Source organism: Pristiophorus japonicus, chromosome 13 (assembly GCF_044704955.1).
Source record: "Pristiophorus japonicus isolate sPriJap1 chromosome 13, sPriJap1.hap1, whole genome shotgun sequence".
Classification (NCBI taxonomy): Eukaryota; Metazoa; Chordata; class Chondrichthyes; family Pristiophoridae; genus Pristiophorus; species Pristiophorus japonicus.
In genome coordinates, this window is record NC_091989.1 from 90,238,803 (window position 1) to 90,264,187 (window position 25,385).

Below are 25,385 nucleotides of genomic sequence, written 5' to 3' on the forward strand. Positions count from 1 at the left end.
TTAAGGTATTCCACTTATCCTCCACTGCAGCGTTGTTCAGCAAACTCCGCTAATCTATACTTTATAGTGGCTCCCTCATTTCATTGAATTTGACCTTCAAATTTATTAACCTGGCTCCTGATCTTAGGTATTTCTGGACCAGTCTGATTGTTGCCCCCTCAGCCCACCTTAGGAGCGCTACATCATCATTTCCTGTGCGCTGCCTCTGTTGGTCATAAAACGCAGTCACCTACTGATTAGTGCAGCAAGAGGTGATGCTCATCCTAACCTGCCACATTTTCCAACTCGGTTTCTAAACTGCTTGAGCTTCCCAATTTATATTTGGCTGATTGAAATCTCCCGTTAAAATAACATTCCCAATCTCTCATACTATTCCCATCACTTCAGACAGCAATTTGCCCTCCAACTTGGAGGTTTTTACGTGCATTACAGATGACTGCCCAGAGTAGTTCACTCTGTAGCTTTCCCCGTGCCACACATCAATTTTGTTTACTTCACAGGTGTCCCTGACATCTGAGCTCACAACACATCCTTTAGGTTCACTCTGTCCTTTCTGAACACTGTTATATTCAGTTCCATCCTCAGTATTTAGCTATGTTTACGATATGTTTTAAAAAGACTAACAAATATCTGTCACTAACAGAGGGAGGTCCTTTTCCACAAAGTGTCTAAAACACCCCGGTGAATAATTTGTATAACTAATTCTGTATTAAAAGAAAAGAACTTGCATTTCTATAGCGCCTTTCACAACCTCAGAACATCTCAAAGTGCTTCACAGCCACTGAAGTATAGTTATTGTTGTAATGTAGGAAACCCAGCAACCACTGTGCGCAAGGCAAGGTCTCACAAACAGCAATGTGATAATGAACAGATATTCTGTTTGTGATGTTGGTTGAGGAATAAATATTGGCCAGAACTCCAGAGAGAACTCCCCTGCTCTTCTTCAGAATAGTGCCATGGAATCCTTCACGTTCACCAGAGTAATTCCAATTTTGTATTAAGCATTATTAATAACAATAAATCAAAGAAGCTGATACAGTGTGATGAGGTTATGCACGCAGAATATTTTGAGGCCCAGCTGTCAGATAATCAGTTTGGATTCACAGCCTTCCTGCTACAAAACCAGCTTGGTGCGTAAACAGTTCAGGAGCTTTCCGGCACATTTAGGACACAATCAAAACCGTGCAATTAAATAAGTGCCTCGTGATTGACTGCCAGCCTACAACCACACAAAACCCGGGTGCAAGCATCAACTCACCTGAGCAGCTTTTTTCTCGTCCTCAAAGCTCTCCAGGTCCACACGGAGTCCCTTCTCTTCAGCAATCAGTCCAGTCAAATCCACAGGGAAACCATAGGTGTCATAAAGGAGCCAAGCAGTGTCACCTGGGAAAAGCAACCATATCATCATCTCACATCACCTTCCGCATAGTATAAGCATCAGAACATTGAACGTGAAACAGGACATAGTCGACATATTTACTGAGGTGTATGAAAGCATGGGCCTTACACTAAACAAGACAAAGGTCCTCCACCAGCCTTTCCTCACCGCACAGCACTGTCCCTACAGCCATCAAGATCCATGGCGCGGCCCTGGACAACGTGGACCACTTCCCATATCTCGGGAGCCTCCCATCAACAAGAGCAGGCATTGACAACGAGATCCAACACCGCCTCCAATACAGCCTTCGGCTGCCTGAGGAAGAGAGTGTTTGAAAACCAGGCCCTCAAAACTGCCACCAAGCTCTACAGGGCTGTAGTAATACCCGCCCTCCTGTATGGCTCAGAAACATGGACCAGGTACAGTAGACACCGCAAGTTGCTGGAGAAAGACCAACGATATCTCCGCAAGATCCTACACAAATCCCCTGGGAGGACAGACGCACCAACATTCGTGTCCTCGACCAGGCCAACATCCCCAGCATTAAAGCACTGACCACACTTGATCAGCTCCGCTGGGCAGGCCACATAGTTCGCATCCAGACATAAGACTCCCAAAGCAAATGCTCTACTCGGAACTCTTTCACAACAAACGAACCAAAGGTGCGCAGTGGAAACCTTACAAGGACACCCTCAAAGCCTCCCTGATAAAGTGCAACATCCCCACCGACACTGGGAGTCCCTGGCCAAAGACCGCCCTTATTGGAGAAAGCGCATCCTGGAGGGCGCTAAGCACCTCAAGTCTCGTCGCCGAGAGCATGCACAAGTCAAGTGCAGGCAGCGGAAAGAGCGTGTGGCAAACCAGTCCTACCCAGCCCTTTCCTCAACGACTTATCTGCCCCACCAGTGAGAAACTGTGGTTCTCATAATAACTGTACAGCCACCTAAGAACTCATGTTAAGAGTGGAAGCAAGTCTTCCTCAACTCCAAGGGACTGCCTATGATGATGATTGAAAATAAAATTACAATTTCAAATTGTCGTAAAATGGATCAGCAATAGGTTCTTTCCCCCTCCCTCCCTCTTGCTCTCCTGAAAGTAATGACCGTGCCTGGAATATGCCTTCAGCCAATAATGATGGTCAAGCACTTTCCAGCCAAGGTCACTGCATAGCGATCAGGAGCCTATTTTACCCCCACCCAGCCTGGTTCACGGAGGCAGATAGAAAGATTAAAGAATTATCCATATTTTCATGGATCGAGTTCTGCTTTAAAAAAAAAAATAAAACCCTGCATGTGTAAATAGTTTATACTTCAAGCTACTCAGTGATCTAACATGTCAAATAAATAAAGATGATTAGTATATTAATAAAAGTAATATTAAGTGCATAAAATCAAACAAATTCAGCAGCAGGTCAATCTTGATTTCTCAATTTACAGTTCTCACATCCCACGACAGCAATCTATTTAGTTCCTGGCAGTACAATTGTTTCTCTGCCTTCCCTTCTTCCCCTGAAGGTCCTGCTCAAGGTTAGGGTGCTGCTCCTCAGGTATCAGCAGCCCTCCCTGAACAACTTGCATTTATTCAGTGCTTTTAATGTAGCCAAGTGTCCCAAGGCGCTTCACAGGAGTGTTATCAGACGAAAATGGACACCGAGCCACATATTAGGACAAGTGACCAAAAGCTTGGTCAAAGAGGTAGGATTTAAAGGAGCATCTTAAAAGGAGGAAAGAGAGGTAGGGAGGCGAAAAGGGTTAGGGCAGGAATTCCCGAGCTTGGGGCCTAAACAGCTGAAGACACGGCCGCCAATGGTGCGGAGAAAAAACTGGGGATGCGCAAGAGGCAGAATTGGAGCAATGCAGAGATCTCCCAGATCTCCTAAGCTTAAATAAAGGAGACTACAAAAGGTATGAGGGCAGAGTTGGCTAAAGTGGACTGGGAAATAGATTAAAATGTAGGACAGTTGATGAACAGTGCCGTGCATTTAAGGAGATATTTCATAACGCTCAAGAAAAATATTATTGCAGTGAGGAGGAAAGGGTGTAAAAGAAAAGATAGCCATCCATGGTTAACTAAAGAAATAAATGACGGTATCCAATTAAAAACAAGGGGATACAAAGTGGCCAAAACTAGTGGGAGGACAAAAGACTGGGAAGCTTTTAAAAGCCAGCAAAGAATGACTAAAAAATGATTAAGAAAGGGAAGATAGACTATGAAAATAAACTAGCACAAAATATAAAAACAGACAACAAGAGCTTCTACAGGTATATAAAAAGGAAAAAAGTGGCTGCAGTAAATGTTGGTCCCTTAGAGGACGAGACCGGGCAATTAGTGATGGAGAACATGGAGATGGCAGAAACTCTGAACAAATATTTTGTATCAGTCTTTATGGTAGAGGACACTCAAAATATCCCAACAGTGGATAGTCAAGGGGCTATAGGGGGAGGAGGAACTTAACACAATCACAATCACTAAGGAGGTGGTACTCAGTAAGATAATGGGACTAAAGGCGGATAAATCCCCTGGACATGATGGCTTGCATCCTAAGGTCTTGAGAAGTAGGGCTGTGGATGCATTGGTTGTAATTTACCAAAGTTCCCTGGATTCTGGGGAGGTCCTAGCAGATTGGAAAAAAATGTAACACCCCTATTTAAAAAAGGCAGACAAAAAGCAGGAAACTCTAGACCAGTTAGCCTAACATCTGTGGTTGGGAAAATGTTGGAGTCCATTATTAAAAGAAGCAGTAGCAGGGCATTTGGAAAAACATAATTCAATCAGGCAGAGTCAGCATGGATTTATGAAGGGGAAGGCATGTTTGACAAATTTGCCGGAATTCTTTGATGATGTAACAAACAGTGTGGATAAAGGGGAACCAGTGGGTGTAGTGTATTTGGACTTCCAGAAGGCATTTGACAAGGTGCCACATAAAAGGTTACTGCACAAGATAAAAGATCACGGGGTTGGGGGTAATATATTAGCATGGATAGAGGATTGGCTAACTAACAGAAAACAGAGAGTTGGGATAAATGGTTCATTCTCGGGTTGGCAATCAGTAACTAGTGGGGTGTTGCAAGGATCAGTGCTGGGACCCCAACTGTTTACAATCTATATTAACGACTTGGATGAAGAGACTGAGTGCAACATAGCCAAGTTTGCTGATGATACAAAGATGGGAGGAAAAGCAATGTGTGAGGAGAAGGATATAAAAAATCTGCAAAAGGACACAGACAGGCTAAGTGAATGGGCAAAAATTTACCAGATGATGGAGTATAATGTTGGAAAATGTAAGGTTATGTATTTTGGCAGAAAAAAAAATCAAAGAGCAGGTTATTATTTAAATGGGGAAAAATTGCAAAGTGCTACTAGGAGTCCTGGTGCATGAAACACAAAAGATTAGTGTGCAGGTACAGCAAGTGATTAGGAAGGTCAATGGAATCTTGGCCTTTATTGCAAAGGGGATGGTGTACAAAAGCAAGGAAGTCTTGCTACAGTTATACAGGGTATTGGTGAGGCCTCACCTGGAGTACTGCATACAGTTTTGGTTTCCATATTTAAGGATATACTTGCTTTGGAGGCAGTTCAGAGGTTCACTCGGTTGATTCTGGAGATGAGGGGTTTGACTTATGAGGAAAGGTTGAGTAGGTTGGGCCTCTACTCATTAGAATTCAGAAGAATGAGAGGTGATCTTATCGAAACATATAAGATTATGGGGGGGTTTGACAAGGTGGATGCAGAGAGGATGTTTCCACTGATGGGGGAGACTAGAACTAGAGGGCATGATCTTAGAATAAGGGGCCGCCCATTTAAAACAGAGATAAGGAGGAATTTAATCTCTCAGAGGGTTGTAAATCTGTGGAATTCGCTGCCTCAGAGAACTGTGGAAGCTGGGTCATTGAATAAATTTAAGGAGAGCTAGACAGTTTCTTAACCGATAAGGGAATAAGGGGTTATGGGGAGCGGGCAGGGAAGTGAACCCGAGTCCATGATCGGTTCAGCCATGATCGTATTAAATGGCGGAGCAGGCTCGAGGGGCAGTATGGCCTACTCCTGCTCCTATTTCTTATGTTCTTATGGTTGTTCAGCTGGAGGAGGTTGGAGAGATAGGGAGGGATGAGGCCGTGGAGGGGCTTGAACACAAGGATGAGAATTTTAAGCCCCCCAAAAAAATCAGTCAAAGTTTCTTGTCTCAATCACTAGATATCGACCCCTGCTGGAAAGTGCAAGTGTGTGGATGTCAGGTTAGGATTGGATCAGGTTCAGCTGTGATGGCCCCTACAGTCCAATCATAGAATCATACAACACAGAAAGAGTCCCTACGTCCCATTGTGCCCGTGCAGTCTCTTTGAAAGAGCGATGCAATTAGTCCCATTTCCCCCACTCTTTGCCCATAGCTCTGCAAAGTTTTCAAGTATACATCCAATTCCCTTTAGAAAGGTACTAACGAATCTGCTTCCACCACCTTTTCAGACAGCGCATTCCAGATCACAACTGCTCGCTGTGTAAATAAAATTCTCATCTCCCATCTGGTTCTTTTGCCAATTATATTAAATCTGTGTCCACAATTAGCAAACCTCCTGCCAGTGAAATTGTTTTTCCTGAGTTACCTCTATCAAAACCCCTCAAATAGCTTGCCAACCCTCACTGCGCTCAGATGGGTGGGTCACTAGAGGGATCCCGATGCTCCAAGCTTTACTCAGCACCTTTAGGAGTGATGAGGGAACAAATTAACCTCACCCTCATAGCAATAGAGAAGCCAAGGTACTCGACTCAGAAGCAAGCCATTAATGTCCTCTTGGACAAACGTTTCTTTCATCCCTTTACAAACCTGGGATTATTTTACTATCTGCCAAACTCTGGATCTTCCTCTCCAGGATACGCCTCCCCCTGTTGAGTGTTTTCAGGAACTGCTCCTCCTCTTCATTGATAATATCCTTCACCATATCTGGGTCTTTCTTTAGTTCTGGAAATGCATCCCCCTGAAGAGCAAACAAATTATCCTCATCATTTCAATTGGACTGTACAGAATTCCTTTGTCTGCCTTTGTTTTGATTTACTAGTCAATCTCTCCTGGTGCTTTTATGCTAAGTTGAATGATAGGTTGCTATACAAGGACAGGAGAGTGGTATGTATTTTTAAGTAAATACAGGCCCAGGTCAATCAGAGTTTAATTGCTCCCTGATCAGGGAACTTTGCAGATTTTAGCATGCTCGCCAGTTTCAGTGTGCACTCAGCAGCGTCCAGTATTTAAAGACCATCAAAATGTGACACCTGGAGTTTGACAGGCGTCCGCAGCCCAGGCTGTTCTTCATGTGTGAGCCTGGATGTCGAACATCAATCAGGTTATTGGACTGCTGTTGGAAGTTCTCGGCTGTGTTCTCACCCGGCACAAGCACATCTGAACAAGTGAGCAGGAGAAAAAGCCCGGGCTGATTTTAAACCCTCTCCTGCACACCTGCAGCTGCCTGCCAGAGACCCAATCTGGTCTGTCTGAGTCCACCCCTCCCCCTTTATATATTTATTTACATTTTATTACAAACTTGGCCAAAGTCTCTTTGCTGCACAGTATTAAATTTAGCAATGCTTGTACAATGTTTGATCAAAAAATCCACAGCATGTCTGATGTGTAGTTCCTGCTAGTCATCTCGCAAAAACAATGTGAATGCAGGAACTAAACATACGTCAACACTCAATGCCCTCTACATTCAGCTCCTGACCCTTTTATCATCCTTTCATCTGTGTCACACTAACTATACCATGATCCATATGCCCTGCTGCAAACTCAGACTTATGGTCTAAAAACCTCATTGTCTAGGCTCACACATGAATGGTCACGGGCAAGGTACCTATGCAACTGTACCCCAGTAAGAGTCATCAACTGCAGGAGACAGGGGCAGAAAAGTTAGCCCCAAAAGAAAACCTTAAATTATTAGGCAGAACAAATAGAAACGGATTTGATGCAAAAATCTGTATCACAGTTCAATCGATGTTCAACACAGCTCAACTTTTGATGTATTTCTCCTTTGCCCTGATGCTACACATCCTCCCCTGACTGAGAGGGCAGACAGGTGACCTATCTACAGTCCTTTAACAATAGTGCTTGTAATTAGCCGAGAGGAGCTGCACTGGAGTGACCTAGGGCAACTTGCCCTTCCCTGTGTTGAAGCACCAAGGCGTTGCCTGCCTCTCCTTGCTGGGTCAAGAGACGATCACCATTCCCAAGGAGGTGAGAAGAAAACCTACAAACATTGAAAATTTGAAATAATAATAGAAAACGCTGGAAATACACAGCGCCTTTTCTCTTTCAGGTGCTGGCTAGGCTCCTCCAGCATTTTCTGTTTTTGTTCCCGATAGGAGAAACCTTTCATAAGAACTGTGCAATCCCCAGCAAATTGCAGTAATGGGTGTAATATACATACCAAAGATTCCACCACCACGTCAACCAGGGATGCAAAGAAACCCTTCGATGCATTCAGCTTCTCGTGGGAGTATCGCACTGCTCTTCGTAAAATCCTTCTCAAAACATACCTGTGTAGAAAAACACCTTTAACAACACCTGGTCTGTTATTTTAACTAAACTTGTATAGAAGGGTTTATAATCCAGTTAGTTAACTGTTCAAATTTCTGTACTGAATACAGAAGAGAAAGGGGATGCTTCAGGTGGGACTTTTTGCATCTCTATTCTCCTTCCCCCTTCTGTCCACATATTATAACAATGCTACAATATCTTTCAACTTGTAATGGGTCAAAAAGGTGGCATTCGGATTAGACGTTTTTGGGGGGTTGGGGAAGAAACCATGTGGTTTTGTGTAGAAGCAGCAAATCAGCTAATTTTGCCAACATTTCACTACTGGTGCCGTTTTTATCACTGGTGCCACTGCACAGTAAGACACCTGGATTAAGAATGGATCAAGCCAAGCCGGCTGGTGGAAGTTCTCGGCTGTGTTCCTAAAAGGCTACCTGTGCCTCTCCGTGGGTATTGCAAAGTTGCGTAATCAGTGAAATCCTAAGAATTTTCAATTGCAAATCATTGTCAATTATACGCCTCCATGCTCCTGGATTTCATTTTGTTCAGTTTTCTCTCCCTAGAGACAGAGAGAGAGTGCGCGAAGAAATCTATTAGAGGCAGGATAGAGAAGGTCAGGAATTTGTGGGGGGGTGGGGAGGGCGGTGGAGAAGAAAAAATGTCAAGCACTTGGGCAGGGGGAGAATATCAGAAACTTTGGGGCGGGGTGGAGGTCAGGAACTTGATCGGGGTGGGGGCGGATGGGAGAAGGACTTAACTCACGGGGGCGAGACCTATCTGTGCCAAATGAGTTCCGTTCTGCCTGGAGTAGGTAGGCAGATTGGCTCGAATTATACATTGCAAAGTAATTAATTACGTAGGCAGGGAGAATCTAATTACACATTCCAGCGAAACTGCTGGGTGTGTCTTGTCCTCCAATGGGAGGAATCAGCAATCAGGTCTTGTCATCCAAGGGGACCCATCAGAACTTTGGTGTTGTGAATAGGCCCCCCCGCCCTCTACCCAAACTCTTATTGTGCTGTAACCATTTACACCTCCTCTGGACCCATCTTTCATTTCTTTACTTGTCCCATTATCATCCCCGTGTCATTTAATCGTTCCTGCCCTCCACACTATCACCTGCCACCGTACTTGCTTAAAAACTGTTCATATTCCAGTTTCGATGAAAGTTTATTGGCCTGAAGCGTTAACTCTGTTTCTCTCTCCACAGATGCTGCCTGACCCACTGAGTGTTTCCAGCATTCTCTGTTTTTGTTTCACATAACTGTCCTGCTTTAATGGTCAAGATTGATATTGTTGTGGTGCCAGTCCAGCAACCAGGGGACGTATGCTAGCGAGTAAATAGGCTGTCCCCACTGGTTAACAGTGGCGCAATGGCAGAGGTCAATGCATACCACTGCGTGATTGATTAGGGCTTTCCAACTTACCCTCGACCAGTGTTGTCCGGTCTGCCCCCATCAGACAAAGCAATTGTTATTGTCCGTGCATGATCTGCCAGCACTCTGTACGCCATATCTATTCCATCAATGTCTTCAGCTCCCACCTTCCCTGTATACGATCTGGCACCAGTGCCCTAGAATTTGATAAGAAACTTAACAGTTAACAAGTGATTCAAAAACCCGCTTTCAAACAGAGCATCAGGGAATGCTTTAAGAATAGAAACAACAATTAAGCGCTTTAGGACTTTACTACATTAAAGACGCTATTTATAAATAAAGGAGCCTCTTATCAACAAGAGTAGACAAGATGACGAGATTCAACACCGCCTCCAGCCGCCTGAGGAAAAGAGTGTTTGAAGAACAGGCCCTCAAATCTGCCACCAAGCTCATGGTCTACAAGGCTGTAGTAATATCCGTTCTCCTGTATGGCTCAGAGACATGGACCATGTACGGCTCAGAGGCATGGACCATGTACAGTAGACACCAAGTTGCTGGAGAAATAAATACCACCAACAATGTCTCCGCAAGATCCTACAAATACCCTGGGAGGACAGACGCACCAACGTTAGCTTCCTCAACCAGGCCAACATCTCCAGCATTGAAGCACTGACCACACTTGGTCAGCTCTGCTGGGATGGCCACATTGTCCACATGCCAGACACGAGACTCCCAAAGCAAGCGCTCTACTCGGAACTCCTTCATGGCAAACGAGCCAAAGGTGGGCAGAGGAAACGTTACAAGGACACCCTCAAAACCTCCCTGATAAAGTGCGACATCCCCACTGACATCTGGGAGTCCCTGGCCAAAGACCACCCTAAGTGGAGGAATTGCATCCGGGAGGGCGCAGAACAACCTCGAGTCTCATCGCCGAGAGCATGCAGAAATCAAGCGCAGGCAGCGGAAGGAGCGTGCGACAAATCTGTCCCACCCTCCCTTACCCTCAACGACTATTTCTCCCACCTATGACAGGGACTGTGGCTCTTGTATTGGACTGTTCAGCCACTTAAGGACTCATTTTAAGAGTGGAAGCAAGTCTTCCTCGATTCCGAGGGAGTGCCTATGATGACGATACACAATGCCATGCTGGTAAGTGGAGCTGCTGTTTGGGGATTAGCCCTCATCTCCTGGCTTTCTGACATCAGAGCATAATGCTTATCTGCTTCACTAAAATAACCCCACAAGGAAGCCTCGAAATGGAGGCTGGTGTTAAAAGGCAGCTGCATTTTTTAAACCCAGCACTGCAAAAACGAAGGGTTAGGGGCAGGGGGATTTCGCACTTCAATGTCGACCTCCTTTAAGCTGTGATGTCTACAAACCCAGACTTGTGTTGGGAGAGCTGCTGTCTGACATGAGAACACTCACTGAAACCAGCAGTTGGATAGAAAAATAAGGGAAGGCCATTACCAACTCCACAGCCTCCTCGGTGTATAGAAGGACTTATTACAGTTACATTAACCCCTAATGTCTTAAAATTTAAAAAAATAGCTGAATGGCTCCTTCTGTGCTGTATCATTTTGTCACCATCTATGAAACCCTTAACCCACGATCACAAAATTCATTCAACAGACAGACAGACAGGAGATCCACACACACACACACACACACACACACACACACACACAAACACATGCATGGACAGATAGACAAACAGGGTAAAAGGCACCACAACTTGAAACTGCAGTTGATAAATTGACTATTTTACCGACTTACTTTCTGAATGGCTTCGAAGTAAGGCACAAACAAGTCAGTGTCATAGTTTGACATCTTTTGCTGCAGGATTGACACCAGCCGCTCCAAACCCATTCCAGTATCAATGCTCTTCTTAGCTAGGGGTTTCAGACTGCCATCGACTTCTCTAGAGGTGGAGGCAAAGAGGCAATTAGCTTTGAAACAGAAGTATCTCTTTTCTCAGTATTTGTGCAAAGTTACAGCTACTGCGGTGAAATTTTGTCAGTTCAGTCAGAGGAAACTAGGGCTCAACATCCAACGTTCCCGTGTCATTTTTAACTCAACGTTCAATTCCCAGAGTTCTGATGAAAGGTCATTGACCTGAAGCGTTAACTCTGTTTCTCTCTCCACAGATGCTGCTTGACTGAGTATTTCCAGCATTTTCTGTTTTTATTTCAATACCCACAGATGTTTCAACAATAAGTGAGATATTTCTCAAGGTGAGTCGACAAGCATTCAGCTACATCATAACATGTAAAGGTTAATGTACAAGACACACTGGCCCAATTTACCACCTGTCACTGTGAGGAAGTAAAAGGGACCCACTTTCATGCAACAGGGTGTAAATTGAGGTAGCAGTGCCAGAAAGCACCTAAATGCAGCACGAGGGATCAGCTCAAAGAGAATGAAGCACTTCCAAGTCACGTGGCAACAATAGATTTATCGTAACTAATAATATTGAGCCAAGTCCTGGCAGAGCAGGAAGTTTAGATGAAGTGCTGATTGACGGGTAATGGTTACCTGTTGAACTGAATGAACACAAGGTTCCACACCTCCAGAACGTTAGGGTCGTCCATGTTGACCAGGTGAGCCGCATCACGCCCTCCGATACGATCATAATGCATCTCACTGCAGGGGCCGCAAGGACCGGTGTCGCCCATCTCCCAGAAATTATCCTTCATGCTTCCTGGCAGAATCCTTTCCTCCGCCATGCTGAACAGAAAAATAGTCGACTAGATTTAATACTGCTGCAAAAAGACTTCAAGATAGCATGAGGCCTGGTTCTAACTGTACTTTACAGCCACACTTCTGTGTAGTTCAGAGCCAGAAGTGATTTTTCTCTAATTAAATCTTTTACCATTGAAAAGGAGTTGTTTTATTTTTATTCTCCTCCTAAATACTTGACAAATGATCCCAGAATAGCAGCCGTACCGACCAGGAAGATCCCAGAGTTTGCCCCCGATCTGCGCCAAGTTAGATGATCTGAGCCACTCATAGGGGAAACTAAAACTAGGGGACATAGTCTTAGAATAAGGAGCCGTCCATTTAAAACTGAGATGAGGAGAAATTTCTTCTCAGAGGGTTGTAAATCTGTGGAATTTTTTGCTCTAGAGAGCTGTGGAGGCTGGGTCATTAAATATATTTGAGGCAGAGATAAACAGATTTTTGAGCGATAAGGGCGTAAAGGGTTATGGTGAGCGGGCAGGGAAGTAGAGTGGAGTCCATGATCAAATTAGCTGTGATCTTACTAAATGGCGGAGCAGGCTCGAGGGGCCAAATGGCCTACTCCTGCTCCTATTTCTTATGTTCTTATGAGCCAGGACAGCAGTACATAAGGACGCAATAAAATTCTTTGATTAGATGGGCCCGTTTCAAGCTCATTCCTCTTAGTACATTAACAGAAAGCCCATCGTCTAGCACATGCAGTTGAAGGGTTTTTACACAGGGGAGCTGTACTGTCACCCCTCCCCACAGAGGATCAGCAATCCCTTTTATATTCTCTCACGATTGGCTCTGTAGGATACTAGAAATGTTGCCAGCAGGGGACAAGAACAATAACCAATAAGTACTTTGGCCTGGCCCTGCGCAGCACTCAGGCAAATACAATTCTAGTGGCCAAAAATGCTTCTTTATATAGAGGAGTTTGTTTTTAAGAATAAGAAGCTTAGATTATAAAGTGGAATCTAGATGGAATGTATATGAAAAAATAAAATAAATCCTTTGACATATGGAGCGGTACCGAGTTAGAATAGGGTGCAACAGACAACTCCATCCCATTCTCATCCCTGGGGTACAGCATGTCTGTGGAAAAGCACTGAAAGGCAATTAAAAGGAAAAAAAAGGAACTCGCAAGAAAATCTCACCCAAGATTTAGCCAGATCTGCTTGCATTCAAGATCTGGTTCCAGCCCCGCTTTCTCATTCCCTCCAAAATAAGTCACATAAAGCCTTTCGATGGGGATCCCGAACTCCTTTGTCAGCAGTAACATAGCCATCTCACAAGCCAATGCCTACACAGAGAAAGGAAAAAGTGTCACCTCCACATAGACTGAATCTCCGCAAATTAGGTTCCACAATTTCACTCAAAAGAACCTTGAACATAATTGCAACATGGGCTGCAATTGTGGAGTATACACAGAAGGCAGGCCAGTTTCAATCAATAAAGGGAATAAATGTATTATAATGGGAGTAGAGGTGGTAGCCTGCACCTGGGTGAGTTAATCCCCAAATTACATGGGAGACTATACAGGTTATCCACTAGCAAATAACATAGTTATGATCTAGGAACACTGAGCCAAGGTTGGTGAGGGCACCTATTGCTACTTTGTATTGTTAATAGTTACACATTATGTTCACATTCCTATCTCTGGTTTGCTTACACTGCCCTCAACATGCCAACAGCCTCATTCCTTAACGACCCCATGGACAAGTATAAGGTGACTTCATCCTTCATTTGCCATACCTTGTATGAGGTTGGGCTGCTCCTGGGGCAAGTGCTGCTCTACCCCCTATTTCCTATTGGGGTATTCTGTTGAAGTGGCAAGGGTTGGAGAGTTTACTGTATAGCGCTCCACAAATGCAGTCCACACTTTGCCCAAATGATACAACCTCTGAAGAATATTGGTCCATATACTCCATCACACCCAACCCATAACCTCTATGAAATTCACAAAGTATCATTCGCCATTAGGTATGGTTGGGTTTACTAGCAACACCACAATGTTACTTGCTCTTTTATCCACAAACCTAAGGCAATCTCTAAGAAAACCACTCGTTCTACCTTGAAGTAATCACCAAAGGACCAAGAACCCAACATCTCAAAGAAAGTGTGATGATAAACATCCTTGCCCACATCGTCCAGGTCGTTGTGTTTCCCTCCGGCGCGGATACATTTCTGAGTGTTTGCAGCTCTCGTTAGTTTTGCCATTGGGTGGGAGGGGTCGATGGTGTTCAGGAAAATTGGTTTAAACTGCGAAGGAAAAAAAAAAAATCAATGGTCAAAAAAAAATGCTTCCAGTTGTGAATACGCTTTCCGCTCCCACCCTCCCAAAGGAGCTGACTCTTGCTGAGGTGCAGTTTCCCAGCTGCCAGCGGCCCTCCAGTATCTCCAAATGGCTAATCAAGCATGAACCTTAACCATGGTGGTTAAAATCACAGCCGCATCTGATCCTATCTTCACCCGACCGCCGCACGTTAAGACACACTTACTTTCAAGCACAGGTCACTACAGCGATCAGATGGGCTGATTATCTGGGTTCACCATAGAAAATCAACCAACTCAGCTCAAATGGATACCCAGCTTGGGAGCCCTGGTCTGTATGGTTTCATACTGCACTGGGCAATGCCTTTATCCACTAGGTAATCAGGGAATAGGTTTCAAAGCAAAAAATTCACTCATACCTGACTATCTCAGCAACTTGTGTACATTATATACACAATTCACTCATAGCTGGATGTGTGCATCTCATGTATGCTACAACGTTAGTTCCTGCATGTATATAGTACGTATCAGATCAATGATGTAAATGCAAGTAAATTGTGCACCCACCACAGGGGAGGACCCCATATTCAGAAGTTGGTATTCAATTGCCTAGAGCCTAGCCAAACCATAGGGGTTTAGTCTGGGAAGATTCTTTTCTTGTGTACTATATATTATATGTTAGGTCGTGTTATGTTAGCTTCGGCAAATGTTTGGTGAGGAGGAGCGGTGAGAGATCGTGGCGGAGGTGCGGCGAATGTTTTTGTGGCGGAGGAGCAGCGCGAGATCGTGACGGAGGAATGGTAAGAGATCGTGGCAGAGGTGCGGCGAATGAGGGTTTGTGGCCCAGAAGAGCCGAAATCACAGCCCATGTTGGGTTCTCTGATACATTTGTCAAATCTCTGAAAACTCCTATTTCATAACAGTGTTCATGACCAGGGCCGCACTTGGGATACAGTACAGAACATCGGTAGATTCAGTGCCATGTTCATGATTAGAGTTCCATTTGGGCAATTTTCACCAACCTCAGCACTTTGTGATCCTACAATTCCCGCAGTGTTCCAGAAAGAATTGTACTGTTGCTGAAAAACGTCAACATTTTATAATAATTATAGCTCTAGGTGGATACTTCTTGTCAAACAGGCTACACTCAATAGCAAGGTTCACAATTAATCTTTTCAATAACAACTTCATACTGAATACTAGATGACAATGTTATTTTGATGAAGACATAATTATGAGACACGTCCAGCAATGTGACCCGGTATGTGTTCGCTCCAGGGATTCCCCACATTGTGAGTTGCTGACAGCATCAGAGAACTGTCGAGGTGAGCCTAGGCGTTTCGCCACAAGATGGAAGGGGGAAATAATGCAGTCACGCCACTATCACTCCTTCACCAGACTGATTCCTGGGATTGGGGGCATTATCCTGAGGAGAGACCAAGTAGACTAGGCCTATAGTCTTTAGAGTTTAGAAGAATGAGAGCTGATCCCATTGAAACATACAAAATTCTTACTGTGCTTGACAGGGTAGATGCAGGGAGGATGTTTCCCCTGACTGGGGAGTCTAGAACCAGAGGTCACAGTCGCAGAATAAGGGGTCGGCCATTTAGGACGGAGATGAAGAGAAACTTCTGCACTCAGAGGGTGATGAATCTTTGGAATTCTCTACCCAGAGGGCTGTGGAGGCTCAGTCGTGGAGTATATTCAAGACAGAGATTGATGGATTCCCTTAATGTCCAAAAATCTATCATCATCATCATAGGCAGTCCCTCAGAATCTAGGAAGACTTGCTTCCACTCTTAAAATAAGACTGAACAGTCCAATACAAGAGCCACAGTCCCTGTCACAGGTGGGACAGATAGTCGTTGAGGGTAAGGGAGGTGGGACAGATTTGCCGCACGCTCTTTCCGCTGCCTGCGCTTGATTTCTGCATGCTCTCGGCAATGAAACTCGAGGTGCTCAGCGCCCTCCCGGATGTACTTCCTCCACTTAGGGCGGTCTTTGGCCAGGGACTCTCAAACAAGCCAAAAGTGGTCAGAGGAAACTTTTCAAGGACACCCTCATCAGTAAGCGAACGTGTTTACTAACAACTTTATCAAAACAAACTAAAATAAATTCAGATGCACCTTTGTAACACTCAAAACTGAAGTCCAATTGGAAACCATCTACCAATCAGTGACCATCCAGGATGGAAACAGCTGGACGCTGTACTGGGAAGATGATTGGGTTGGTATTCTAGGATGAGACAAAATGGGTTAAAGGGTCTCCTTCATCCAAGCCTATATGGTGGTCCGACCAGAACTGAATGGTGAAATGGAAAACTGGGCCAACAGATGCAAACTAATTACAGGATGATGCCTCTGCTAATTTAACAGATAGAAATTTCATACAAATATATTATGTACTAATATTTGTACAGCTCAATTTCAAGGCCAGATATTAGGGATTACCACAGCACCGTGGCAATCTGTTGGCTTACCTGGTTCATGCCGGCATTGGCAAAGAGAAGCGTGGGGTCATCAAGAGGGATAGTTGCTGAGGAGTGGACGTACTCATGGCTGTAACGTTTGAAGAAATTAATGAATTTCTGGCGAATCTGTCCAGCGTTCAGTGTGGAATCCATTTTGGAAACAATTCACAGGGTCTGAAAGAAATGAATGTAGGTGTTAAAACACATTACCTTGAAGCTTTTTTTGCCCTCTACTTTTCCTGCCAAATGCCTCTCCTCTCAACTGGGTAACTTCTTACTGAGCTACAGTTCCACTAGTATTAGTCAATTTCTAGCACCTCTTCTAGACCACAGGCTATGCAAATGGGCCCGGGGGGTGGGGGGGCAGTGGGCAAGGAAGGGAACCATAGCCAAACCTGATTCTGTTCTTGCCCAACATCCACACATTTTCCAGCAGGTTGTTCTATAACAATAAGGAGCAGAAATCCTTGCCAAGCCCACTGGCACTGGAGTAAAATGTAGCACCCCCACCACTTCCCTGCCCGAGATCAGCTAACTTGGCACAGACTGGGGATCAAACCAGAGACCTTATCGCTCTGCGAGAGTCAGCTAATCACTGCATTAACCAACCAAGCCAAGGGCAGCCAAAAACAAGCTTTGAATATTATCTGGAGCGCAACTGTAATAATTTCTTGCATCTTTGACCATCCTTTTAACACATTTCTACACACTCTGAAATTCATTCCAGGAAATGTTTTCACCTTGCAGGATTTGTAGAGTTCGTTCTTCCTCCTTATTTTATTTCTGATGGCAAGTTTAAGAAAAAAAAATGCGAGTCTGTCCCGCTTTAATAAGGTGCAACATGAAACATTTGCAACAATTTGAATTCTCCTGCCCCTTACCATACTTCCCCTAACCTAGTCCCCGCTCTTCCTGGCTCCACAAATCTGGTGAACGACTCACAGCAAGAAAACTGGCCACTGCCCAATTCTGACACAACAGACGGCAGAGCTTAATGTCAATCGCTATTATGATTTTATTTTTTTAAAGCTGCGGTCTGCTCTATTTAGATTATCTAATCAAGTCCCCAGGCTGTGCAGATAAAACCCCCTTTTTCCATTTGAAGAATGAAATATATTTGAGGGGGAAAAACTTTGTTCTCTCAAGCTTAAAGACCTGCCTCTTAATCCAGAGACTAAATAGCAGAGCTGTATGGATAGTAAATGCAGACAGGTACGGGATATCCAGAATTATCCTGCAGAATCAAAAACTGACTTAAAGCAAACTAAACCCCGACTCTCACAAAAAATTTGGAAGATAATCAAGCTTCCACTGAATACTGGGAGCAAAAAATCTAACAGCTTAGTAAGATGAAATTTTATCCAAATCTAGTTTATGGGACTTGTTTTCCAGAAAGGCAATGACTAAGGAAAGAAGGAAAAAAGAGTTAAAAGCCAAGGCAGGAGTTGCCAATTCTGACGACAGATTGCAAGATCGGTGAAAATCTCTGCCACCGATCACTCCTTTAATATTTGTGCACGTCGTCAACCTCGAGACAACCATGGAAACAACTGCTCTCCACGAGGGTTAAACGGTTCCATAGCGCAGTATTACCCCCTCCCCTTTTTCCATAAGAATCCTTGCAGGGGAGGCCATTCTGCCAATGGCTTGAAAATAAAGAACATGCTGCGAATCGCATGTCCCAAAGTGGTTTACAGCCAATTAAGTACTTTTGAAATGTAGTCATTGTTGTAAGGCAGAATAAGACAGCCAATTTGCACACAGCAAACTCCCACAAACAGCAATACGGTCAAAGTGACCAGATAATCTGTTTTCAGTGATGTCAGTTGGGGGATAAATATTGGCCAGAACGCCAGGGTGAACGCCCCCACTCTTCCTGGAATAGCACTGTGGGATCTTTTACATCCACCTGAGAGAACAGACAGGCCCTCGGTTTAACATCTCATCTGACAGACGGTACCTCCGACAGTGCGGCGCTCCCTCAGCACTGCCCTTCCGACAGTGCGGCGCTCCCTCAGCCCTGCACTGGGACTGTCAGCCCGGATTATGCGCTCAGGTCCCTGGAGTGGGGCCTGATCCCCCGACCCCTGGGTCAGAGTGCAGCCACTGAGCCGCCCTGCCATGGGGCGGGGCCTGTTAGACCGGCCGGGGTTCCACACCCGGCCACCGCCAGCCCCGGCCCACAGCCCTTCCCTCAGCCAATGGATGGTCGTCCGGGCAAGAGCCAGGCTGCCCCTCGTGGGCGGGCCTCAGCCCGAACCACAAACGGTGCCGCCACATGGTTAATAAAACACTCCTTAGAATCAGTGCCGGTACCAGGTGACCGAGTGTCGAACCCCCTCCAGCTTACCTCAGCGAGCCCGGCGCCGTCACCTCACCACAGCTGCCCGGCGCCACACTGCCCGGCTAAGCTCAGCTCCTGCCCCCACGCCGCGCTGACTGGCTGGGCCGCTTGCACGTGACTAAATTACCGGCATCTGATTGGTCCGAATGCACGTCAGTCATACGGCGCTCGCTCCGCCCCCCCCCTCTGCGAGCGTCGTGCGCCGGCTGATGCAACCCAGCCGCAAGCCCACGTGACTGCGGTGTTGGCCCTGGTGTTGGTCCTGGTCCGCGCCCGCCTGTCAATCAATCACTGCCAAGCATGCAGGATGGATGGGTGTGCCTACAATATCCAAACCAAAGCAGCAAACCCGCTTTTCCATCGGGCCTGTCACGCCACAAAGTTTCACAGCCACTGAGTTGCAGTCACTTTTCTTATTGAACGTGTTTGTTTGCAACACCCAAAGCTTTGACTGGTCCACGTCAATGACAAGTCCTCATTGCTGATTGATCCCCTTCAAGGATAAAACACACCCAGCAGTTTCTCTGGGATGTGTACTGAGAACCTCCCCGCCCGACATAATAGTTACTTTACAAAGTGTAATTCGAGCCATTCTGACTGCCTACAGAGCTCACTCTGTCAGGGTAAGTCCTTCTCCCACCACCCCCCAAACAAGTTCCTGCCCTACCGCCCAAGTTCCTGACTTCCACCCCCTCCCGCCCAAGTTCCTGACTTACGATCCCCCCCCCCCGTCTAAGTTCCTGATTCCCCCGCCCCACCGTCATAGATGGGGCATTGTGTGTGGGTCACGGTTTGTTAACAGGTTTATCGGGTATGAAGTGAATAGTGACAGTGTCGTAACTTCCGGATTTTGTCCAGTCCGATGATGGCACACGCACCAAGCTTTCCGAGATATCAACCAGGTGTAGGGAAAGGAGGGAGAATGTGGTGCGGGTGTAAAGGGGTGGAGTTTGAAGAACACAATCCATTTTACCACCTGGCTCACGTTCTCGCTCTCAACCATCCGCTTAGGTTCTTCCGCCATCGTCGCTGTACTCTCCGCACACCCCCCGCCCATTGAGTTCCCTCCGATTCCCCTTCAGTTCCTCCTCTCTCCCTCAGTTCCTCCTCTCACTCCCCCCACCCCCACTCTTCCTTCGATTCCCTCCCTCTCTCCAATTCCCTCCCATTCCGATTCCCCCTCCCCCTCCCTCTCTTCCCCCCCACTCCCTCCAATTCCCTCTCTTTCTCCCCCCCCCAATTCCTTCACTCTCCCTCCGATTCTCACTCTCTCCAATTCACTGTCCCTTTGATTCCCTTTCTATCTCATTCCGATTGCTTGTTTCTCTCCCCTCCGATTGCTTCTCTCTCCAAACCCCCCCCCTCCCCCCAATCTGATTCATTCTCTTTCCCCAATCCTCTCTTCTTCCTCTGGCCAGCAAGGACCCAATGACAGGCCTTGTCCCAGGGAGCTGAACAAAGTGTGGCCCATGCTACACTGCAGCATCAACTGTGGGGTGCTGCACATGGGCAGTTGGACCTCGGTGAACGAACAAAGGGTGGGGAAAATAATTTGAGAGAAGCACTTTGGATGTGTTTGCAATGAAATAGCTGTAACCGGTGTCATCCTGCACCCTCGCAGTATCCTGTCCCTTCACTTCCCTCCGTCGCATTCATCCCTATCCCCTCCATGATTTCCTCTCTCCCCACTCCCCCTCCACTTCCCTCCCTCTCTGATTCTATCTTTCCTCCATCGCCCCCCCACCATCTCCTCCTTCCATTATTAAGGAAGCAGTAGCGGGACATTTGGAAAAGCATGATTCAATCAAGTAGAGTCAGCATTGTTTTATGAAAGGAAAATCATGTTTGACAAATTTGCTGGAATTCTTTGAGGATGTAACGAGCAGGGTGGATAAGGGGAAACCAGTGGATGTGCTGAACTTGGATTTCCAGAAGGCGTCACATAAAAGGTTACTGCACAAGATAAAAGTTCACGGGTTTGGTGGTAATATATTAGCATGGATTGAGGATTGGCTAACTAACAGAAACAGAGAGTTGGGATAAATGGGTCATTTTCTGGTTGGCAAACATTAACTAGTGGGGTGCCACAGGGATCGGTGCTGGGGCCTCAACTATTTACAATCTATATTAATGACTTGGATGAAGGGACCGAGTGTAATGTAGCCAAGTTTGCTGATGATACAACGATGGGTGGGAGAGCAAATTGTGAGGAGGTCACAAGAAAAAAGCAAAGGGATGTAGACAGGTTAAGTGAGTGGGCAAACATTTGGTAGATTGAGTATATTGTGGGAAAATGTGAGGTTATCCACTTTAGCACAAAAAATAGAAAAGCAAATTGTAATTTAAAAATGGAGAAAAATTGCAAAATGCTGCAGTGCAGAGGGGCCTGGGGGTCCTTGTGCATGAAACACAAAGTTAGTATGCAGGTACAGCAATAATCAGGAAGGGAAATCGAATGTTGGCCGTTATTGCAAGGGGGATGGAGTATAAAAGCAGAGACGTCCTGCTACAACTGTACAGGGTATTGGTGAGGCCACACCTAGAGTACTGCGTACAGTTTTGGTCTTCGTATTTAAGGAAGGATGTACTTGCATTGGAGGCTGTTCAGAGAAGGTTCACTAGGTTGATTCCGGAGATGAGGGGTTGACTTATGAGGAAAGGTTGAGTAGTTTGGGCCTGTACTCATTGGATTTCGGAAGAATTAAAGTGATCTTATCGAAACATATAAAATAATGAGGGCGCTCGACAAGGTGGATGCAGAGAGGAAACTAAAACTAGGGGGCATAGTCTCAGAATATGGGGCCGCCCATTTAAAACTGAGATGAGGAGGAATTTCTACTCTGAGGGTTGTAAATCTGTGGAATTCTTTGCCCCAGATCATTGGATATATTTAAAGCGGATATAGAGATATTTTTGAACGATAAGAGAGTAAAGGGTTATGGGGAGCGGGCAGGGCAGTGGAGCTGAGTCCATGATGTAAGAGTCGAAAATCAAGTGCTACACAAAAAAAAAGACACCCGGTAACAAGGAAACAGAGCATGGGACCATTCCATACACCCTTTTAATCGAACTTTGGCCAAGGCAAGCCGCAGGAAGAAAGGCAGGCTGGGAAATATGTCTGTGGTCAGACACTATGTGAATTCGTGAGAAGCCAGCCAATCCCGGGAAAGTGCATCCTGGGCCGGCCAATTAGTGAATCGAGCCGGGCCAGAAGCAGGGAAATCCTCGACCAATAGGGAATACTCGGCCCATTTTGTAAAGGACAGCTTACCTGGATCTAATCAAGGAGAATGGCCCATCACCAGCCCATTACCCATGTACATAAAGACAATAGGAGAGGCCAACACCTCAGTGCATCCCGACCCTGACACAATAGCAAGCCAGACTATCAGGCACCGAGGTGCACAAGAAAAAATGCTTTACCTTAACACCTCATCCCCACCTCGACTCAAACAATGAGACACTGATTCAGTTTGGGCGCGAAAAGGGCCGGAACTGAACCGGGTATAAAAGTGAGAGCTGGCAGCACTTGAACACAGACAAGGGGACCTGACAACACCTCGAAGGAAGAGAGAGGGACTCAGCCTCCTGGTCGAAACACTCCCACGGCAGAGGACGGCGAGCACGTGTTGATTGTGCATTCATATGCAAATTGACTGACTGCAGAAACTCCTTTTTCCAGTTTTGCTGGCTCTGGCCTTTGACTTGGGCCAGGCGCCAATTGGAGAGAAGAGGAAAATCTGCATGTCGACCGACCATTCGGCGGGACTGGAGGCTCGTCAAGGGGCGGGCCCGAAGGCCGCCCAAGGTGCCGGACTGGCACCACAACAGACTGAAGGCTTCGGCCACAATACACATCGAAAGGAGGAATCTGCAACCCGGATGGCGGCCAACCGAGCGGCGAACCAGGACGTCCGAAACACTATCCGAGTGACGGTAAAGAAAGTGGATGGACAGACAACGATCAACTGGGACCTGTTCGTGAAGAAAATCCTGCTTGGAACATGTGGCATGAAAGTGGCCGACATCTTCGCCTTGCAGGACCTCCCGAAGAGAGGTTACTTCGATGTGACCTTCAGAACCGTCGCCGTCTGCCTGAAGTTCCTGAAGGGTTTGAAGGAGGCCAGTGAACCGCTGCGCTCAGTGCTAACTTGGGAGCCACTGTTCACCATCCCGTCGCAGAGAAGACGCACTATCACAGTGCAGATGTACAACCCCCACATCCCGGTCATTGATGTGCTGACTTTCCTCGCCAGGTATGTCGATGGGGCAGGAAACAGCAGCGACGTGAAAGACTTGCACGGGATATGGACCAGCAAGCGCCAGATCCAGGTCACCATGAAGGTGGACGCCGGTGGAACCATCCTGCACCCCGCCTCCAGCTTCACCATCGGAGGAAGTCAGGGCTACATGGTGTACGCTGGCCAACCCAACGTGTGCCGCACCTGCGGGAAGGCAGGCCACGTGGCAGCAAGCTGCAAAACTGTCATATGCCGAAACTGCAAGAACGAAGGCTACCAGACAAAGGACTGTGAGGAGACCAAGTGCTGCAACCTCTGTGGTCTGGCTGGGCACCTTTACAAAAACTGCCCCAAGCGCAACTTCAGCTGTGCGCAGGCAACAAAGAACATTGCACCAGAGGAGGAGGAAGCTGAGGAACACAACGCTCCAGAGGAGAGCCACACCCTCCCCCCGACCAACACCCCAGTGGACTCGGAACAAGTCGGCGAGGAAGAGAACCCTGCTACGGCGAGCTGCGAGACACCAGCAGCCAGCAGCGAAGCTCTCCCCCAGGAACGAGGAGACAGCAGACGATGAAGCGGGATGGCTGACCGTCAAGAAAAAGACCCGCAAGCGTAAGGAGAACAAGCGAGCAAGGGCCCCTGCGGAAACGACAGGGAAGAGGCGGCTACAAACCTCGACAGACAGCAATGGCGGCAGCTCGTCTAATGAGGAAAGGCGAGAAAAAGCCTCTCACCACCGACACCAAAACAAGAGGCAATACGCCAACCCACAGCCACAGGCGACCGGGAGCAGTGAAGTGACCAGCACAGCCCTGCTCCAGGAACCCGCGAGCAGCGAAGTGCTCAGTGCACACGAGCTCCGGAACACCGAGAGCGGAGAAGCGACCAACGCAGACCAGCTCCGGGATAACGGGAGCAGCGAAGTGCCCAGCACACCCCACCTCCGGAATACTGGGAGCGATGCAGCGATCGAAGCACACCAGCTCGAAACCGTCGCGACTGAGGAAAAGAGGGAACCACCAACACCAGGCGAGGACTGTACAGAGGACATAATGGACTTAATCACAAAACTGCAGCAGTCCCCTGGTCGAAACACTCCCACGGCAGAGGATGACGAGCACGCCAGCCCAGGTGAAGTAGACTTTTATTGTAATCACCTATGTATTCCGGAACCGGCCACTGGGCAGACCTCAGACTTAAAGGACGATTTACTTGAAGTGTAATGTTTGTAACTGTAAACAGTAACGTTAAAATGGATTTAAAAATTGCTACTATTAACCTGCGTAGCGTAAAATCTACTACGCGATGTGTTTCCACCTTGGGGTACCTCGCCAAAGTCAAAGCGGACCTGCTGTTCTTGCAGGAGTGCGGTCTGCCGCACTTCAGCAGTTACCGGCAGTGGTCACGATGGTGGACCCTTGGACCATCCGTATGGTCAGGAGGCAACGACAGCCGGGCTTCCGGCCTGGGCATTCTGCTGCGGGGAGGCCACTTCACCATCACCGAAGTTAAGGAGGTGGTGGGCGGCCGCCTCCTCGTAGCAGACGTAATGTACAAAAACTCCCCTCTCAGGTTAATAAATGTTTATGCCCCAGCTCTCAAGAACGAGCGGCTGGCCCTCTTCCAGCAGCTCCCACTGCTACTGGCAACGTCCAGGCCGGTCATTCTGGGCGGTGACTTCAACTGCATCATCGATGTGGCTGGACGATCCAGCAGAGCCGACGGCAAACTGGACGCCACGTCTAAACTCCTGATGGATGCGGTAAAAGATGCCAAGCTGTGCGACGTGTTCAGCAACTCTGCAGACGGAGCACCACGCAGATACACCTGGTCGAGACCAGACGGGTCCGTCCGTTCCAGAATAGACTTCCTGTTTGTGTCCCATACGCTCAAGGTCAGATCCACCGACGTCACGCCGGTGTTCTTCTCTGACCACTGCCTCCTACTGACCAACTGTCGCCCACAGGAAAACCAGAAAGTTGGCAGAGGGATATGGAAGCTGAATGTGAAACTGTTGACTCCGGAAAACGTTGAGGAACTCAAGAAGGATCACAAAGGTTG

The 25,385-nt window shown here is 46.8% G+C and overlaps 1 protein-coding gene across 1 annotated transcript in view; it reads right to left on the bottom strand.

Annotated features, from left to right (window-relative positions):
* aars1 (alanyl-tRNA synthetase 1) overlaps window positions 1-19,174 on the bottom strand; it is a 39,623-nt gene extending 20,449 nt beyond the window's left edge. The window contains exons 1-10 of the mRNA XM_070897743.1: window positions 19,087-19,174; window positions 16,746-16,910; window positions 14,066-14,254; window positions 13,150-13,295; window positions 11,807-11,998; window positions 11,048-11,192; window positions 9,326-9,471; window positions 7,792-7,900; window positions 6,201-6,351; window positions 1,259-1,383 (exon numbers count right to left, since the gene is read on the bottom strand). Of these exons, the coding sequence (XP_070753844.1) occupies window positions 1,259-1,383; window positions 6,201-6,351; window positions 7,792-7,900; window positions 9,326-9,471; window positions 11,048-11,192; window positions 11,807-11,998; window positions 13,150-13,295; window positions 14,066-14,254; window positions 16,746-16,889 (1,347 nt within the window). The 5' untranslated portion in view covers window positions 16,890-16,910; window positions 19,087-19,174. The remainder of the gene's footprint in view (window positions 1-1,258; window positions 1,384-6,200; window positions 6,352-7,791; window positions 7,901-9,325; window positions 9,472-11,047; window positions 11,193-11,806; window positions 11,999-13,149; window positions 13,296-14,065; window positions 14,255-16,745; window positions 16,911-19,086) is intronic.
* Window positions 19,175-25,385: the final 6,211 nt, after the last annotated feature.